The following is a 21,403-nucleotide window of genomic DNA, read 5'->3' as shown; positions in this document are numbered from 1 at the left end:
CAGAATGGATACCACGGGACAGGACCAGAGGAAGGGGACGACCAGCACTTCGGTGGAGGGATGAACTTTCACAACGAGTTGGAGATTTGTGGCTGACCGAAGCTAGAGACAGGAGAAGATGGGCAAAAATTATTGACAGACTCTGAATTGAAAAGTGGAAAATATTATAATTTAAATTAATGTGAAATTGTATTTGTTGCCAACCACATATATACCTGATAAGAGAGGCTTTTGTTCTTTCAAGAATGTAAATGTAAATAAAGCTATTATTATTATTATTATTATTATTATTATTATTATTATTATTATATTATTATTATTATTATTATTATATTATTATTATTACAACCCCTGTTACATCTAAACCCTGCTTGATGTTCTGGTAGGAGATTACAGCTTTCCACCCACTCCAACAGCCGATGACCTATTGCTGAAGTAAACGTTTTCATTATACTATTAATTGAAGCAATACATCTCTAATTTTTAGGATCTTTTACATCTCCCTTCTTAAACAATTGAAATATTATAATTTTAGCCCACTCTACAGGAGTTTTCTCTTCTCTAATAATACTATTGAAAAGCCCCTTCAAATAATCTATCCCCTTGTTGGTAAAGCCTTATAGAATTCATTTAGAATACCATCCTCGCCCGGTGCTTTATTATTTTTAAGATTCTTAATTACTGCAATAATCTCTTCTCTACTGAAATCTACGTCCAAAAAAGGATGTTTTGCGTCTGAAAAATTAAATTCCACAAATTCTCCTTCTAATTTATATTTTTCACGGAAGTGATTGACCCATATCTCTGTCTCTATATTATTACACCTTGGTTTCCTTATCTTGAAGATAACCAAAATTCCTTACTCGACCTACCGTTAGATAATCTATCTCTCCATTCATTCTGATAAGCTACCTTCTTCTGTCGAATGAATTCTTTGTAGCTTTTCTTCTCTGAAATGAAATTATTCAATATAGTTTCGTTGAAGTTGCTCCTTTTCAGCTCTCTACATTCCCTATCATACCACGGCTGATTGGTGCTGTACTTAAAACTGTTTTCGCCACACTGCACAGAAAGCAGCTGTTTTCCAGTCCCTACGTAGATCTGAAATACCTTGTTTGCAGACGACGTAAGAAAAGGGTTTCTTTTCCGGGCTAGGCCAGAAAGTTGTCTCTTTCCGGCCGCTCATGGAAGTAGTTAATAAGTCATCCGCTAGATCGGGCGAGTGGCCACTTTCATCATCAGCTGAAGTAGCCATGATTTCAGTTCCAGTTTCGAATCAAACTAATTCGCTTCGCAACCAGTTTTATTCAATTATTTATTGTTGATTAGTGCATTCCGAATTTTCAAAAATGCTTGAAGATGACTGTGGTATTCCAAGTGAAATTTTAAAAGAATCTGAAATCCTGACTGCAAATCTTCTACCACTAAAATCAAGAGATAGGTACGATAGCTTAACGAGTATTCTTTATTTTGTATTCTTTATTTATTTTGTCAGCAATACCTGTAGTGTGGCGAAAAATATCGTTCGCACCACGGGCAAAAATGTTTTTCCAGCTCTCAATCTTTTCTAGTCCTCGGCCTACGGCCTCGGACTTGAAAACCGATTTCGAGCTGGAAAAATCTCATTTTCTGCTCTAGGTGCGAAATATACTATTTCTTTATCATACCTCATTGATGGGCGCAATTCTTTATTGTTGATATCAAAGTTTTGTCGAGTATATTGCAGTTAAATTCTAACTCAAGGGGGAGAAATTCTTCTATTAAATTACAGTACTGTATTTTTCTATCTCCTATCCATTTTAGTTTAGTTTTGAATGCTCTTTCTAGCTCTATTGTCCTATTTATAGTGGTTGCTTTTTCAATTTCTATCATTATCGCCATGTGATCGGATGTTAATAATAATTCGTCTGTGATTGACATATCTATGCTGATATCGGCTAGTTGTCTATTAACCCAGATGAGATCTATAGTGCCGTTACCTCTATTACTTAAATAAGTGAATTGAGCCTTGAGTGAATTTATACCTTTTAGTATTAATGATACAACTTTCTATTTTATCAAATTGGAACAGCATAGTGTACATTTTTCATTTCAGCCTGTAACTGTAAAGAAAGCATTTGACACTATTTTAAAATTGAGTAAAAGTAAAGCTGCGTTTAGACCGGAGTTAATAACACAAGTTTTCAACATTTTTGTTATCACCTGATGTTAATTACAAAAGTCACTAACATCATATTGAGCTGCGTTTATACCGGAGTTAATAACACGAGTTATTAACAAAAGTTATCAACTTGACTGAATCGACAAAAATTTCTCTTAACAAAAGTTAATAACTCGTGTTTTTAACAGAAAATTCTTTTTTATTAACAAGATTTATATTATCCATCGAGAGTCGGTAAAGATCAAAGGAAATGTGGTATGTTAATAACAAAAGCCTCTTTTATCGCATCAACTTTTGTTAATAACATCTTCCCCGCAAACCCCTCGCCCAGCATCCCTACCCTACATCTACAGCTGTTCCCTAATAACTACATCTGCAGACGAAACACGTGACAAAGTTATTAACTTTTGTTGTTAAAAAAACAAGCAGCCAAAAAGAAATGTTATTAACATAAGTTACCAACTTTTGTTATCAACTCTGGTGTGAACGCCCTATAATTTGTTTACATTAGATCAGATGAAGATAATTATGTAAATGATCACACCTGTTTCAATTTGAAGTATTTTGAAGACAATTTTTTGCTTTTTATTCCGGCTGTTATATCATATTATGAATAGTCTCGTTAAATGAAATCATATTGGTAACAAGATCTTGTTAATAACAATGAATTTTCTGTTAAAAACACATTTTGTTAATAACTCTGTGATATTAACTTTGTTTTTTAATTATATAGACTATATTACATGTATATTGAGGTGACATTTGTAATGTATTTATGATGTGTATTGTTTGATGAAATGTTTATGACCTGTGTTAATATTGTATTATATATGATGCATAACATGAAAAATAAAATTGAATTGAATTGAACTCGTGTTGTTAACAAAAAGTTATTAACTTGACTGAATCGTCAAAAAATTTTCTTGACAAAAGTTAATAACTCATGTTTCTAACAGAAAATTCCTTGTTATTAACAAGATCTTATTATCAATATGATTGACTTCCATATGATTTCATTTATCGAGACTCCTTGATTATTTTGAATTCTATTCTGTATTAATTTTTCTTTTTGTTTGTAAATCATTCTATCAATAGTTTTGGTATTATAACCATTTGTTATTGCAATATATTTTATTATTTTCTTCTCTTTTCTGTAATTATCTTTTGACATGGGAACATTTATTAGCCTGTATATCATTGAATTGAAAGTTGAAGTTTTTTGTTGCCAAGGATGATTTGAATCTCTAGGAATTATACAATCTGTATGTGTGGGTTTTCTATAAATGCTAAAATCATGTTTGTTATCTTTCATACTAATTGTTAAATCAAGAAAATTTATTTCATGCTCTTGAGCTTCCATCATAAATTTTATAGAAGGTGATATTGAATTTAACTTTCAACTTTCAATTCAATGATATACAGGCTAATAGATATTCCCATGTCAAAAGATAATTACAGAAAAGAGAAGAAAATAATAAAATATATTGTAATAACAAATGGATATAATACCAAAACTATTGATAGAATGATTTAGAAACAAAAAGAAAAATTAATACAGAATAGAATTCAAAATAATCAAGGAAATGTAGGAAATGAAGAATATATTTGTGTTCCATATAACACAATATTTAATAAAACTATAAGAAAAACCTTTACAAAAAATAAATTCTTTCTAGGTTATAGGACAACAAATAATGCATTCGAACTGATAAAAAAGAAATAAAATTTAAATGTACAGCAAGATAAGTTTAGAAAATCTGGAATCTATGAACTTAAATGTAGTGATTGTGACAAATTCTATATCGGACAAACGGGTAGAAATTTCCATATCAGGTTTCGAGAACATATCCAAGCACTAAAATCTAAAAATCATACACAAAAGTCAGAATTTGCTGAACACTTGATAGATTCAGGCCATAAATTTACAGATATAAATTCAATATGAAAATACTAAATTATGGTAATAAAAGTCGAAAACTGAATGTCAAAGAAGAATTTCATATTTTATAAAGTAGCAAAATTAAACAGAGATAAAATAATAAACTTAATCCAATTAGACACCAATAACCCCATTTTTGATAGAATCATGCGAATTTAAACCCAAAAATTTACAGTCCTAGTTCATAAAACATATGAATACACTAACATATGATCAAAATATGAATCTTTTTTTAAGCAGTATTTATTTATTTACTTCATATCACTTGAAAATGGCATAAATGTTCGAAACATGTTGTGATAAAATATTTCTAAAAGGGTACTGAGATTTTTATTTTTCTTTATATTTATATTACAAGTAGCCCTATACAGAAAAGAGATAATAACATTTTCTGGCTGTTAGTTTTGTTATCAACAAAAGTTAATAACTTTGTCACATGTTTTGTCTGCAGCTGTAGTTATTAGGGAACAGCTGTAGTTGTAGGGTAGGGAAGCTGGGCGAGGGGGTTGCGGGGAAGATAGTAACCTGTTATTAACAAAAGTTACCGACTCTCGATGGATAACATAAATCTTGTTAATAAAAAGGAATTTTCTGTTGAAAACACGAGTTATCATCAACTTTTTTCAAGAGAATTTTTTGTCGATTCAGTCAAGTTGACAACTTTTTATTAATAACTCTTGTTATCAACTCTGGTGTAAACACAACTCAACATGATGTTATTAACTTTTGTAATTAACATCAGTTGATAACAAAAATGTTAAAAACTTGCGTTATTAACTCCGGTTTAAACGCAGCTTTAGTGTCTGGATATCTATTATTTAAATGCTTCAATTAAAAAAATCTGGTGTGGCGAACTCACACAACTTTCCATGCCCTTATAAAAATCTACATTATACTCGTAGGTACATTATTGTAATATCATTCTGAGAAATTCTCATGAACGTTCAAATAACGATAATTTTTACGTTTGCAAAAACCGCCTCATTGTGTGTCTCCAGCTTAAGGCTAGTTTCACACACATTCGGTTCGGTTTAGCTTGCTTTCTGTTCGTTTTTGGCCGATTCCGATAAGTGTGAAATGATAATTCGGTACCAAATAGTAACCGCATAGCACTGAACGTTCCCTCGACATGAATAGGTTTTATCATTATTATTCGAATTCGTTGCTAGGAAACAGCAAACAAAAACAAAGTCTTTCACACATGCTCGGTTTTTTAACAGGCTTCAGATACAATTTGAACGAAAAATTCCAAATGGAAAAGATTGAGCATGTAAATCTCTACAATTAATTATGTCTATAGTGAGGTCCATGTTATAATGGCAGTATAGGATTGACAATAGTGTTGCTATCATTGTCTATCATGCAACAAAGCAGATAGCTTTATGTCTATCTTTGCAATGTTGTCAGTTTGCCAGAATTATTTCATTTTCGCTTTTGACAGTGACTGTACAGATGTAAACAAAAAATTCTCAGCCACCATGTTTTTCCTTCACTCTATCAAAATACTTCAGTACTTGAGTCATATAATTAATACAGCTGTTTGTAATATCAATAAAGCTCTGCAGCCTTCAACACTGAACCAACAGAAGTGACCAAGTCATCCATGAACATATCCTGGGGTATCCTCGCCTTGGCCGCTGGAAAACTGTCTCTATACTCCTCTACAAGATATTGAACGCTGCAAAGTGCTAAATATGGAGAGCATGAAACACCAAACACAACACAATCAAGATCATAACTCTTGATTGGACCATCCGGCAAAAACCTCCACAATACATGCTGATAAGGACGACAGGATTCCTCCACTAAAATCTGTTGATACATCAGTTTAATGTCAGCAGTTAGTGCTATTCGAAACAAACGAAAATTTACTTACAGTACAAAAATGTCAGTCTGCAATTTGGGTCCAGGATGGAGAGCCTGGTTCAACAACAAACAGGATAACGATTTGGAACCAGCATCAAACATTAGTCTGATGGGTGTAGTAGTACTGCTTGGCTTCACTATGTCGTGGTGAGGAATATAGTAGCCACCTCGATATTCCTGATCCACCACCAACGATTTGTGAACCTGCCGTAGGTAATCCATCAATATTTCATGATAGGAAATACAAATATTGCCGTCGCACTCCAGTCGCTTTTCTAAACTCAGCAGTCTGCTTGGCAACAGCTTACAAATCTCCCAAGCAGCTGGGCTGCTCTGCGAATGACAGTGCGACCACAAAACGGTCAAAGTCGACACAATGCACAGACTTCTTCAAATTTTCTCCACACACAAATTCTTCTGGTTTCAGTTGACAGCTTGGCACAGGGCACAATTACAACTCCCAAAACCGTTCGACGAGCCAGTCCAACAATGGACTACAAACTGAAGAACTACAAATTGCCATGAAACAATTTGACACATTCTTTGTTGAAGTGAGAATCGGTGCTCTTCTCATCAGAATGTGACCAAAAACACTATTAACCATTATCAATTCATACTTGGACCAGGACTCCCACAAAGAAAGTGTGGAGCCAACTCAGCACCAATGATACCATCTACTCCATTGGGAAGAAAAAAACCTGTCATCCGCCAGTGTGAGATTCTCCAGATGATGATGCTTGGATTTGTGAATTTCACAAGAAGGCAATTTTTCAATGATTTTATTCACAACTGCAGCATCCATTGAAAATTTGACTGCAGGATCTAATTTGGACTGAATCGAAATAAAGGTACGACCTTGAACATCACTCATCTCACCACCAAACCCACAAACCACTGTTTTCAAGGGCATAAATGGAAGTCACAGACACCTACACGATTTTGCCACAACTAAGTGAAACTTACTGCCTGTGTCGACCAAGATCTGGAAAAAAAATAATGTTTGATGAGATACCCAAAACTGGGCGCACTGAGCCTTACCATGACAACTTTTACTCAGAGGATCCACATCAAGACAACGAAAAAATCAAAACTTTAATCAAACAATAGCCTTCCCAAGGAGTCATTTTCAAGAAACTAACACAATCTACTAACCGGTGACCCGGTTTTGAGCTTTTCAGACAGGGGGAATTTTTACTAAATGCATTCTGAGATGAATAATTTGACTTACCCATAAACACTTTCGATTTATTATCCTGTTTGTGTTTCAAATAACTAGATTCAGTTGGTTTCTCATCAGAAGGAAGAGTCTTTACTTGTTTCTCAATAAAGCTGACAAAATCGTCATATGTCGGCATCTCCTTGTCTCAGACAGTCAATTCAAAATTCCGAAAAGAACTAGGATTTCTTGTTCATTATAGAGAAAAATAGAATCTGACAAATCAGCAAAACCATCTAAAATTGCAATACAACTAGCTTTAGTTTCAGATTTTATAGCCCGAAATTCAAAAATCTGTTTGAGGTAGGCTTCTATTTGTGCCCTAGGGTTATTATAACGCTCCAATAATGCCTTCCAAATTACTTGGTAGTTATTGGCCAATGGAGGGAGATGACGACAATATGAGATGTTTGCCCACCAAGTCTGCTCACAATATATTGAACATTCTGCTGTTCATTCAGATTTTTGTTGTCATGCACCAAGGTTTTAAAAAGTTCATAAGACTGACCATTGCGTTTGATTTCCATCAAATTTTGGAAGATCTATTTCCGGCAATACCAACTCTGAGACGACGACAGACTGAGAACTAGTTGCCTGTTCTGAAAATGGTGACTGAGCCACCAAATCAGCCGCCTCTTTGTTGCGGCTACTTCAATATACTGTAACTAATCCAAGTGTGAATCATTGAAAGATACCACGCATTCATCATCAAGTTCTAACTCAAGTTCATTGAGTACTAACCCTGTCTTCTCATAGTCAGACACTGTTTGAGGCACACGATGATACAATACCAAGAACTGATCAGCATTTATTCATACACAATTTACTTTTGGATCAGAAATATCTTTTGACAAATCATATGTTCTTTGTAATCTTGCATACAATTGTTGCAATTTAGCGCGATGCACTCTGATCTGCTTTTCTAATTTTTCACTCATTTTGAACTCACACGACAATAGATCCAAATACAAATCAAAAAACAAACAAGAATGAGTTTAAATATAATATTCACTCATACACAAAAGGCCCAAACAATAAAAATAAACGAAAGAGAGTGAGCTTAAAAAATAAATTGGATGAAAAAACAATAGCCAACAAGTATCAAAGTTACAAACATAGTTATGCCTGCAACGAAACTGCACAATTCTAACAAGACAAATTCGAACAAATTACTACTAAATTTCCTGAAAATAGAAACCATGAGTTTAATTTCAACCAAATAGCAAATACAAATAACAAGAGGCTTGCTTCTAGAACCAAGCTTCAAAACAAAACAACTTCAGCAACGACCAGACCAGTTCTGGACATGCTTACAAAGACAAATAACGAAAAAATTAATGTTTTATGTGTGTGAAAAACAAATTACAAATTTATGCGGCCGCGGTTAGAACATAAGAAATGTGCTACACAGATCTGATAGCAGAGAATGAACTAGTTAAATATTCAAGTACTAATGTTTTGTAAAACAGTTGAGAATGACCTAATTTTGATTGATTCAAGAGTTGTGAATGAATTAAGAAAAAATGTATAAATAGCAGAGAGCAACACTCACCGGTTATTTCCTCTGAAATCTGTACTTAGCCTTTTAGAAATTATTTATTAAGGTGTAAGGTGCAAATTAGGAAGGATAGAAATTGGACTGCAGGCGGGTTGCTGTAATTTCCTAGGCTTTTGCAATTTTCGTCTAGAGAATTTTCTTCTTCCATCCACAACTCCAATATTATGGGGCTATTTCAATACGAAGAATTATCAGACGCTGACTTTACAAACTTTTTACACACATTAAACATTGAATACAAATAGTTTTTGAGTTGATGAAAACATGATGAGAACAATATTACATGTCGGGCCCGATTTTCTCACAAAACAACAAGCCAGCTGGGGGAGAAAGAATTGGAAGAGCACACACTGCGCAGGATCCAACAGCGCTCCTCTCGGCAGAAAGTCATAACAGACTCAGCCATCTTCTGCGATGCCAAGTTCAAAAAAAAAAAAAATGGCGCGAACAATGGTTTTTTATGAATTCCAATGATTCAGCATAAAACCTATATCCATTTCATTTGTACTGATTGCAAAATTTTACATTGAATAATTATTTGTTGAAATCAAAGTTCAATCATAATGAAAACAACTTCCTTCAAAAAATAATTTATAGTAATACGTTTTGAGGGAAAAAATTAAGAACAAGAAAAAATTGGAAGAATCAGGATTCGATATGAGAAACATTCGCGCCGAAGCCAAGTGCTCTACCACTAAACCACGGCTTGGCTCAAAATTGAATTATTTTCAACTCAAAATTCAATAGACGTCTTGTAACAATGTTGTAACCTCCATCAAATTTTCCTTAAACTAATTTTGATACACTTGAACATTAATTCTGAAAAATCTAAGAGGAAAATTGAAATTTGGGCTTCGAAGTGCACGAAATTGATATTTTTAGAATCTATGTGCAAAATTCGTAATCTAAATCATTCCCGTTCTTCTGGTATGCAATCCACAAGTTGACATGTTTTGATGCGAACAAACAAACACAACAAAAAACAAACAATCTCTTATTACAACAATCTCAAACAAAACAATTCTCTTATTATATAGAAAACATATTTTATCATTTGTATAATATATTATTATTCCAAGGGATATTGCATTATTGTATCAATGTTGATTATGGTTGTGACCTTATGACGAAGCCTATTGCAATTTGATTGTTTAATGGCAAATAAAGTATTCTTATTCTTAGAACCCCGCTGGTAGACATGGTCATGTGGGCATCATCTGCAAGGGAAAAATGTAAAGTAGGGTTTATAAAGTATCAAAACTAGTGATGAAAGTATTCAAAATAGCAATATGTCATACCTTTCTTCAGTAGAGGGAGAAGTGATTTTCCTTGTAGTGGTGACATTTTTGGACGGTATTTGATGCCAAACCAATCAAGAACAGTGGGTGTGATATCAAGTAGACTGGATAAGCTGTAGGTTACTTGATTCTGTCTTTCCGGGAATTCTTGTGTAGACATCAGCAAAGGTACTGCCATCCCTAAAATAGAATATAATATAGACGAGTTTAATTTTTGGAACAAAAATGATAAAGACTAAAAAATGTATTATTTTAGATTGAAAGCAGTGGTTCATCAAAATATTGATAGGTTTTTCAGTATTTTCATTCAAAGAATACAGATCTTGATACAAATTTCATGTAGGCCTATGCCTTTTTCCAGAATTCAGAATACCTCTTTTGAAAAAACATACATAGGGGATGACTTCTATTTGTAATTTTGTAAAAATTAGGATGAATTCCCCTTATTGGAACTTGTAAGTTTCAAGATTGTGTATATAGTAATTTGAAATGAAAATATACTTATAGGACCATGTACTGCATCCAATATACAAGGTGATAAAAGAGCAAGTAACAGTTATTAAATAACTATATAAATAATTATAATTATATAAATTTTATATGTATTAATGTGTAAAACGCGACTTTATCGCTCGAGACAAAACAGTTACCATGCGATGCGTACCAGAGTATGGTAATTTTGACAAAAGCGATAAAGAAGCTTTCTGCTCGAATTACATACACAATTTTTTCTACAACTGCAGTATTAGATTCCAAAACAATTAACAGTTTTTTTAAATTAATATTTTAAAAAATATTATTTTTAAAAATCAATGTAATAATAATAATAAAATGATTCAATTCAATTATTCTATCTAATCATAATAATTTATTTTATAATGATATATTATAAGAACGAGATAAAGCAATGGAGTTATAGTTAATTCGTCATCGCTCATGTCCATTGCTGAATTCATTGTTGAGTTGAGATGATGATAACCTTCAAATCTAGCTTACACAAAAAATGTAGCCTACTGCGCATGCACTACAGTTAGCGAGAGTAATAGCCTGTTCACATGACAGCGATTTACGCTCGGTTGTCGCGCGGTTGACCAACCGAGCGGTTGCACAAAGTAGAAGGAATCTTTCTTCTCTGTGGCGGTTGCGAGGTATAGGGAAAGACATGGTGCCGTACACATGCAACGCTTGGTTTGAGCAGTCGCCGGCGAATCGCGGCGGTTGTAGTTTCCAGTCAAACCGCTCGGTTGTCGCTCGGTTGCCGGGCGGGTTGATATACTAGAGCAGGCATGAGAGCGTACACATGTCTTCAGTCAACCGAGCTAATTTTATATTGATTGTATTTGCTTACACTTTCATGGCAAATGCATTGATTGTCAATTGATTTTTTTATTGCAAAAACAATTTTTTGGGAGTGTCCCAACCTGGGCTTAAGATCGGCCCACGATGGGACATTCCTTGCATCCCAACATCCCCACATTGGGACATTGAATTAGAAATAAGCAATTCGTTATTTTAGGTACATAATAAGTTATTTTTGGTCATTTTTAGTAAATTGAATAGCATTCTCAAAAATTGATATCTTCAGAAAAGTTTTGTTTTATTCAATCAACAATGCCATAGAGAATTTTTTCAAATTTCAAAGATTTATCTCTTACCGTATTTGAAATGTTCTGTTCCAAAAATTTAAACTTTAGGCGCTCAAAAAGTAATGATCGGAAAAAATGTTTTTCTGAGAAAACTTTTCTATTTTGATAGCTTGATGATAATAACTTTGAGAAACTTAAAAAAATATCAACAGTAGAAAGTTTAATTTCAGCCTCTGCACAGTCTTAACCGAGGGCAAACCACTCATGAATCGCTGTCATGTGTACGAGGCTGGCAAATGGAGCAATTTGCCAACCGCGCGACAACCGAGCATAAATCGCTATCATATGAACAATCAGTAAAATAAACAGCTGGCAAGCGTAGAATAGATTCTTGCTCGCTTCTCATAAAACAGCTGTTTTATTATGAGTTTTCGGTTCATTAAGAAGAACTTGACGAGCGGTTGTAGAAATAGTTATTTGTATATCTAGAGTGAAAAGTACTCTTTTTTTCTCTCTGAGGGAGAAGTTTGAAGCCCGAGGCGAAGCCGAGGGCAACAATTTTGCTGAGGGAGAAAAAACATTTTCCACTCGTGATATACACAACATTTTTCCTCCAACTACATTTTTATAAAAACTGCAAATGGAATTTTTTTTAAAACGTACGTGACCAAACAATGTGTTACAAAATAATCTAAAAAGTAAACCGCTGGGCTGGCTTGTAATCACAGTTCTCCGCCGACAGCGCTATGCGCTATCTGTCAGCAAGAAGGTCTATAAATACAGGTCATGACACAATCCCGTGATGAATTACAAAATTGCCATTTTATGGGGTTCTAGTTCACCAATTTTCAAATTTATCAGCTGTAATCATTATAGATTGAACAACATGATGTGTTATTTTGTTATATTGTTCAAGGGATATTGCTTGGCTTTGAATTGTAAAACAAATTGTTCCAACAGAATAATAATATTTAGATTCCAACTAGAGGAACTGAATTGTTGATTTTTAGATTTAATTGATCGGGAACTTGAAACTTTTTTGAAGTTGGCCTCGCATGTTTCTGTCTTGTCCGAATGCCTTATGAATCATAATCCTTGATTTACAAGAACAAGAACAATTTTTAATAATAAATCTATATAAAAAGATAGAGTAGGGTTGTGTTTGTTCGTGTGTTCGTTTGTTCGCATCAAAACATGTCAACTTGTGGATTGCATACCGGAAAAACGGGAATGATTTACATCTCCAAATTTTGCACTTAGATTCTAAAAATATCAATCTCGTGCACTAGGAAGTCCAAATTTTAATTTTCCTTCTAGATTTTTCAGAATTATTAATGTTTAATTCATTGATGGTACATTCGATTTCATTAAAAATCACCAAATCATATGGTCGAAATTAAGAAAGGAACATTTGTTTCTATATTGCTTTCTACCTGAAAAACATAGTTTTGAAACTTCTTTTTCGCCCCACTTGTATGTAATGAGCTGGTTTTCGTGCGTCATATGAAGGCCGAAAATGATTGTTTTCTGACCAGGCCGGTAAAATTTTTACGGCCCTAGGGCTGTAAAATAAACTTGAAGTCAGCTGATTCTGATTTGATGTGAACGTGTTTACAAAATGGTTCATGAAACGGAATCAGTTTATGCTTCTAGAATTGAATAAGTATTCTGCAATAAGATACTATCATTTTATTTGGATGAATAAAATACAGATAAGATATATATTATAAACTATTCAAATTCGATTTTCAGAGTAGGATAGAACTTCTAACCTAAACTTCCGAAGTCAACGACAACAAGCATTGTTGACGTTGACATTCAGATTGGCCAAATTTCAAGTGTGCTAAAACAGCTGATCAAAAAACTTTTCATTATTTGTGTTTATTATTCAAGAATCAAAACATTTATAATAATATCATCTTATTGTCATTTGGAAGAATAAATAGTATAAACTCAACCTCTTACATAATTGAACATAATCTTTTAGGTTATTTAGACAAATCAGAATAAAAAATAAAAATACTTGGACAATTTCCTGATATTCAGATTTCCTCAGATTTGCTAGAGCTATGACCTTCCTGTTTTGCTTTCGGAAGTGCTTAATAAACAATTATTCTCATATTTATATTGTTTATTTTTCTGTGTGGCGAAAAATAACGTTCTCACCATGGGCAAAATTTTTTTCCGGCTCTCAATCTTTTCTAGTCCTCGGCCTAAGGCCTCGACCGATTTCGAGCCGGAAAAGTCTCATTTTCGGCCCTAGGTGCGAAATATACTATTTCCTGATGCAATGTTTAGGCCTACACGTGGCTTGGATTATTAATTTTTCAGCTAGAAAAATTTTTGAGACAAAGTGCTAAATAAACGTCTACAGTTTCATCAATGCTGTATCGGCAATATGAAAACGCATGCAGTTAATATGTCTTTGAATGAAGGTGTTATTTACATAAAGAAATTATATTCTTCCATTTTTATTTAATTGAAATTTCAAAAATATTCGAGCCCTGATAGAATGACTGACTCACTGTACAGTCAGTCGAAAATTTTAATATTGGAATGAGGGGTATTTTGGCAAGCTGAGCAAAAAAATAAGGTCATATGCACCTTTTCGTTATATCTTCAAATGAAAAATGAGTTTTGTTGGTAGTCAAAACTCCCTCTGAAAGGGAAACTATTCAACTTATTCTATCTTTTAGTAGAATAACAATGATCATCCATCCATCTTCTATACTATAATAAAGGAAAGAACTGGATTATAAACGTAGCCTATACAGATGTAAAGTATAGGGAAATTATGTTTGACTCATTATCACGTCAGAACTACTGAACTGATTAACTTGAAATTTTGCATATAGATTCTTGCTTAACCGAGGGTGGTTATAGACCAATTTTAAATTATTCAAGATTTGATTACATCAAGTTTTCAGTTTGTCAAATTTCAAATATTTGTCATGCTTCCAGTTTGTATGGAAGCAGCAGAAGATTTCTCTAAAAAGGGAAATTATAAGATAGGTATGATTGGGGATCCTTTTCGAATAATAAAAACAGGTTTTCCGTCACACCCAAATTTTTTCCGCCATTTTGAATCCAACTTCTTTTTTTAATTGAAAGATGGTCATACTGATTTACTTGAAATGCAGCATATAAATTCTTAATCAACCGAGGATTCTTATAGGCCTATTTTGAATTCTTCTAGTTTTCATTACGTCAAGTTTTAAGAAAGACCCTTGCGAAGCACGGGTTACATGCTAGTAAAAGAATAATTGAAGCATTTATTATTGAAATTTCATTATTAAAAATTGAAAACCTGAATTCACATATTATCTGAACTAAAATATTGTTTTTAAAATGCATAATTTTGTTACGAGCAAATTGAATTAGATTGGATTTTCAAATGTAACGCCATGAAGACCCCATAAAATGGCCGCTCCATAATGTACATGAGTGTCATGACCTGTATTTATAAACCTTGGTCAGCAACAAGGTCTATAAATACAGGTCATGACACAATCCCGTGATGAATTACAAAATTGCCATTTTATGGGGTTCTAGTTCACCAATTTTCAAATTTATCAGCTGTAATCATTATAGATTGAACAACATGATGTGTTATTTTGTTATATTGTTCAAGGGATATTGCTTGGCTTTGAATTGTAAAACAAATTGTTCCAACAGAATAATAATATTTAGATTCCAACTAGAGGAACTGAATTGTTGATTTTTAGATTTAATTGATCGGGAACTTGAAACTTTTTTGAAGTTGGCCTCGCATGTTTCTGTCTTGTCCGAATGCCTTATGAATCATAATCCTTGAGTTACAAGAATAAGAACAATTTTCAATAATAAATAAATGAATAATTGAAGCATTTATTATTGAAATTTCATTATTAAAAACTTGAAAACCTGAATTCACATATTATCTGAACTAGAATATTGTTTTTAAAATGCATAATTTTGTTACGAGCAAACTGAATTGGATTTTCAAATGTACCGCCATGAAGACCCCATAAAATGGCCGCTCCATAAGGAACATAAGTGTCATGACCTGTATTTATAGACCTTTGTCAGCAAAAGTTGTAACAACAATGGCCGCCACAACTACAACTATGATGAAGTTCCCGTTTCAAATTTGATTAGTTAATGAGGGATATTCGTTGGCTGGTATTTTGAATAACATGGAATAAAAAATTATACATTTTTTTGACCGAACTAAGTGAGGTCCAAGATTCAAGTCGACGGTTTGGCATTTCTCTTAATGTTTAAATGTTTATATGTTACGCATTTACGGATATTACAAACTTCATATCACTATACTACTAGTAGTTCTGTGAACAGTAGACCTCACGCAGTATTCTCATCCACAAGTACCTGATGTCAACAGTTGACAGATGTAAACAGTTACTGTTTTAAATGTTAACAAAATTAGTGCACGTTTGAATTTGTATTCCATAATTTATGTTAATTTAAACAATGAATAGAATATATTTCTATTCCAGAATTTATATAATATTCATCCAGTTCCGTGATAATCTTTCCATCTAATGCAAATTTATTTTTTTCAATTAAGAATATTATAATTTCTTCAGCATTATTTAGTTCATTTGATTATTTTTAATCACCTATTAAATTAGTTTTTTCGTATGTGAGAATATTGATACTGATGGACACGCATAATAATACCATGACTGCAAAACGAAATATTGAAACCAAAGACCTTGAAGCTGCGATTAGACCAAATTTATTAACAAAATGTTAATAACTCAATCCTTATAGATTATAATATTAGATTGAACATAACTTATCATACACATGATGAACATGTGTGTTTGTCAACTTGCGTTCAATCTAATAGAATCTATAAGGATTAAGTTATTAACATTTTGTTAATAACTTTGGTGTAAACCCAGCTTAAAGATGCATAACTCTTCAAGGTCTTTGATTGAAACTATAGACCTTATACAAATACAGTAATAGACTGGCTTCTCCACACATCTGTGTAATCACTTGTCAGCTGATTTATGATGAATAAATCTATAGTCTGATTTTTACTCTAATATTGGCGTATGAAGGAGGCTCCTTTTTCCTTTTATATTATCCTTGAAATGCAAAATTTCCAAAAACCTTGTATATACGTCGCCGCGCAATTTAAAAAGGAACATACCTGTCAAATTTCATGAAAATCTATTACCGCGTTTCGCCGTAAATGCGCAACATTTAAACATTTAAACTTTAAGAGAAATGCCAAACCGTCGACTTGAATCTTAGACCTCACTTCGTTCGGTCAATTATGTTCCAGGGAGTGAAGTAATCACTTTAGACAGGAGGTGGGGGAAAAAAGTATTTAAGGCCACACAAGCGGCTGAAAAGACTTTTTACTTATTTTGTGTAGTTAAGAAGTTGATATTGTGGTTATTATTCATATTATTCAACTAGAAACAAGTACATCCTCACTATTGTGGATGAATATTCGAGATTTCCCTTTGCCTATCCCTGTCGAGATATGTCATCAGAAACAGTAATTCAAAATCTCAATTACTTATTCACCACATACGGCTATCCTTCATACATACACACTGATAGAGGGACCAGTTTTCTATCAAAAGATGTCAAAGATTACTTAATGTCCAAGGGTGTAGCTACCAGTTCCACAACACCTTACAACCCTCAAGGTAATGGACAGGTGGAACGCTACAATGGAATAATTTGGAAGACAATCCGTTTAGCCCTACGGTCCAGGAACATGGATACTTCTCACTGGGAAAAGGTACTCTTAGAATCACTAAGCAGCATTTGCTCGCTTCTCTGCACGACCATCAATTGCACACCTCACGAGCGAATGTTCATTCTATGACAAACTTGCCATCCTGGCTGATCAACGCCAAGGAGGCATGGATGAAGACCTTTGTAAGACGCAGTAAGCATGATCCTGAAGTTGAAAAGGTAGAAATTATTCATTTGAACCCTCATGTCGCTCAAGTAAGACTTTCTGATGGAAGATAAGTTTCTGTCAACATTCGTAGATTGGCCCCGGTAGGTTCCACTACTGGGAGGGAAGAATGATATGATAATCATATGTCATGAATCAGTTGTTTGAATTATTCTAAATCATCAGAAAGTTTGTTATTTTATCTCAGTTTATACTTATAATAATAATAATAATAATAATAATATAATAATAATAATAATAATAATAATAATGATGTTTTATTTTCAACAGCACAATATACAAAAATACAAATTCATAACACCCTAAGCTTGGCTTTCGCCGTCAGCTCGAGTTGAGATTTTTTCATTTTATCTATGATAAGAATTACAGAAAACTTTATTTAAAAGTGAACATTTAAGAGAAATTCAATATATACAAATAAATCAAACATAACAGAGAGATAAAACACTATAAAAGCAACAACAATTCACAGAAAATCTCAATAGGCTATTCCACAATATCAACAAATGCAGAAACGTTCTATTGAACATAATGCCAGTCGGAAAGTGTCTTCATTTGGTTTCAATTGACATTATACATATATGCTTACCCTACTTCAATAGTTGAAATTCTCTAATAAGAACCACCGATAATGCCAAGCCACTCTACAAAATTCAACCAGCCCCCGCCAATTTCCTCCGTTCAGAACTTCTAGGTACTCATTTTCCGAGAGAGTTGATTTACCCAACCACCTTCGTCTCCACTCACCCAACACCAAACACCGCGCCACAAAATGAAACGTGTCCTCTCTTTCACCCGCATTACACATCGAACACATTCTAATACTTCCCTCCAACCACGGTCTGTCATTCAAATTTAACAATTCTCCTCTCACTTTCATTATCCACCTGATGTCTGGCAAACCAAATTCCTCCTTTAAATAGCCATTACCCCCCAAATTCACACTTGTGAGACTCTTATATATGGTATGATGTCTGGCTGCGTTTGCTGAGATCTTAAAATCCTCAATGTTTCTCAATTTCCTTAAATTCCAAATTTTATTAACTTCACTTTTCCAATTACTCAGATTGTCCAAACTCAAATCAACATTGGCACCCAGCTCTTGCGACATATCTAACCAGCTCTTATACCAGAACACCCTCTTTTTTACAACTTGGGCTGCTAGTAGTTTAGGTAAGCGCCAATCCTGCATTTTCATTACCTTGCAAACATAATTGAAATGCAATCGGAGCGTGTATTCAAAAAGCGGCGGTTCTCCTGTTTCTAAGAATAGAATATAACTGGGTGTATTATAAGGCAGGTTGAACAATCTTTTAATGAAAAAGCGCCACAATTTTTCCACCTGTTCAAACCTACTATATCCCCACACCTGAGCAGCATACACCATGATTGCCCTTGCTACAGCTCTGTATAAAACCCACTTAGCCGACAATGGTACTTTCCTATTATTTATGAATTGCCCCCAGCCAGCATTTAGCCCTGCTTTCGCACTTCCCAATTTATTTTCAAGATGAGGAGACATTCTAAGGGTTGATGTCATAATTACTCCCAAGTACTTATATTCGTTAACTCTTTCTATCCGATTCCCGTCAAAAAACCATTCCTCCTGTCTCCCTTGCCTTCCGCCATTTTTAAATACCATTATTTTCGATTTATTCAAGTTCACTCTCAGATTCCATCGCTTGCAATAAATTTCCAGACTGAATATCATATCTTGTAGTTCTTTTTCTGTTTCAGCTAGTAACACAATATCATCCGCATACATAAGAAGTTTTATTCGTAGATTTCCCACTCTTGCTCCTCCTCCCAATTCCCCCTCCAAATCATTTAAAAAAAGTGAGAATAAGAGAGGACTCATCTGACAGCCCTGTTTTAAGCCTACTCCTGTACTGAACTCCTCCGTCAGCCCATCCTCACCCCATACTCGTGCAGTGGTTCCATTATTTCCGAAATATATATTTCTAAGCATCTTCAAAAACTTTGATGAAACCCCCATGCACGAGAGCTTGTAGAAAAGCGCTCGTCTGTCCACCGTATCGAACGCGGAAGAGAAGTCAACGTAAAAACAGAAGAGTTTACCTCGTTTTCGACTAATTTTCAACTTGGCTATTGATAATAAATTGAATATATTGTCAGCTGTGGAATATCCCTTCCTGAAACCTGCCTGATATTCGTTTAGTATTTTGTTAACGTGAACCCACTTCTCTAATCTGCTCAATAAATTACCAGCGAAAAGTTTTGCTATTGCGTCTATGAAAGATATTCCTCTGTAGCTCTCAGTCTGATTTACATCTCCTTTTTTGAGTAGAGGGAAGACTATTGATTTTTGAAAAGAATTTGGGACGTTTGCCGTTTTATAAATATTATTGAATATTACCGTTATTCTTCTCATTAACTCGTCTGGGCCATTCTTATAAAACTCATAGGGGATGCCATCCTGACCTGCTGCTTTATTATTTTTTGCCTTTCGTAAGAGGGCTTTCAACTCATCCAATTGGAAGTCGCGATCAAGAATATCATTGAAAACCAACGGCTCTGCGTACAAGACTGGGTCAGCGCTCAACGGTGGATTCAATAGCTTTTGAAAATGTTTCACCCAATTATCTGAGCTTATGCTAGTAGCCACTCGCCTAGATGGTTTCTTGAAAGATCTTATCGCCCTCCAAAATTTCTTTGTGTCATTAGCATTGTTCAACTCTCCGTAAATATCCGCATGATACGCTTCTCGTTTAGTCTGACATAGTTTCTTATAAATCTTTCTCTCCTCAATATACATATCTTTCAATGCTGCTGTGTTACACTTCCTAAATAGATTCAACAGACTAAACATTCTATCTCGAGCTCTCTTACAGTCGTTATCAAACCACCTCTGCTTAAAGTTAGCATGACCCTGACACTGTAGAAATGATGAGCTTGATGCCTTTTCTATGCAATCGCAAACTTCTTTTATCGCCATCTGATTGTCTTCATTATCGTCAGTTACTGATTCACTCAATCTTTCTGTCACCCGATCTTTAAACAAACGCTCATCACTTCTTCCCCATATTAGCTTTCTCGGCAATGGCCTACTGTTGTTATCTTTCTCATTTCTCAATTCTTCACTTCTGAGCTGCAAACGCAACGGCATATGATCTGAGTATGACTCTTCTATTATACTAAAATCGTTCACAAAACTCAACAAATCTCCTTCCACCGCAACCAAATCATTAACCGCTACTCCCATGCTACCAATAAACGTAAATTCCCCTAGCCTATCACTTGGTGTTCTCCCATTAAGAATAATCAAATTATAATCTTCGCATAGCTCTAAAAACCTACGTCCCTTATTATTTAACTCTTTATCTTTGGAAACTCTCTGCAATGAAATCCTGTCGTTATTTTCAAGTAAGCTTTTATCATTTACCACCTGCCCTATTCCAATGCGTACATTCATATCACCTATTAATACAAAATTAGAAACTGCGTTAGTGTACATATAATTAATCAAATTCAGAAACTCATTATTCCAGTTATTACAGTTCAAGTACAGAGGCAACAAGTTAATCTCTTCCTGTGAAGATATATTTATACTTATAACTAAACGATCATTTATTTTTCGAAAATCTATCTGTTTATCGCGCTTAGACAATTTATTTATACCCATCATCAACCCCCCGCTAGCCCTACCAAATTGTGATTGCCTGACTGCGCCTTCAAACCTTATATCGAAATTATGAAGAAAATTATCATAAAAACTAATATCTTTTTCTTCAACAAAAGTCTCAGCCAAAAAAATCACATCAAACCTGCCTAGAAATTTCAAAAAATTCAATTCATTTAGTTTTGATTTGAG

General features: G+C 34.0%; 1 protein-coding gene across 1 annotated transcript in view; it reads right to left on the bottom strand.

Moving 5' to 3' along the window:
• LOC111058669 (N-sulphoglucosamine sulphohydrolase) overlaps positions 1–21,403 on the bottom strand; it is a gene marked incomplete at its 3' end in the record, with an annotated part of 82,818 nt that overhangs the window by 32,407 nt on the left and 29,008 nt on the right. The window contains 1 exon segment of the mRNA XM_039421359.1: positions 10,039–10,218. Coding sequence (XP_039277293.1) covers positions 10,039–10,218 — 180 coding nt within the window.

The sequence above is a fragment of the Nilaparvata lugens genome, chromosome 2 (assembly GCF_014356525.2).
Source record: "Nilaparvata lugens isolate BPH chromosome 2, ASM1435652v1, whole genome shotgun sequence".
Taxonomy (NCBI): Eukaryota; Metazoa; Arthropoda; class Insecta; order Hemiptera; family Delphacidae; genus Nilaparvata; species Nilaparvata lugens.
Note: the sequence above shows the minus strand (reverse complement) of the source record. Positions and strands in the feature narration are given on the sequence as shown.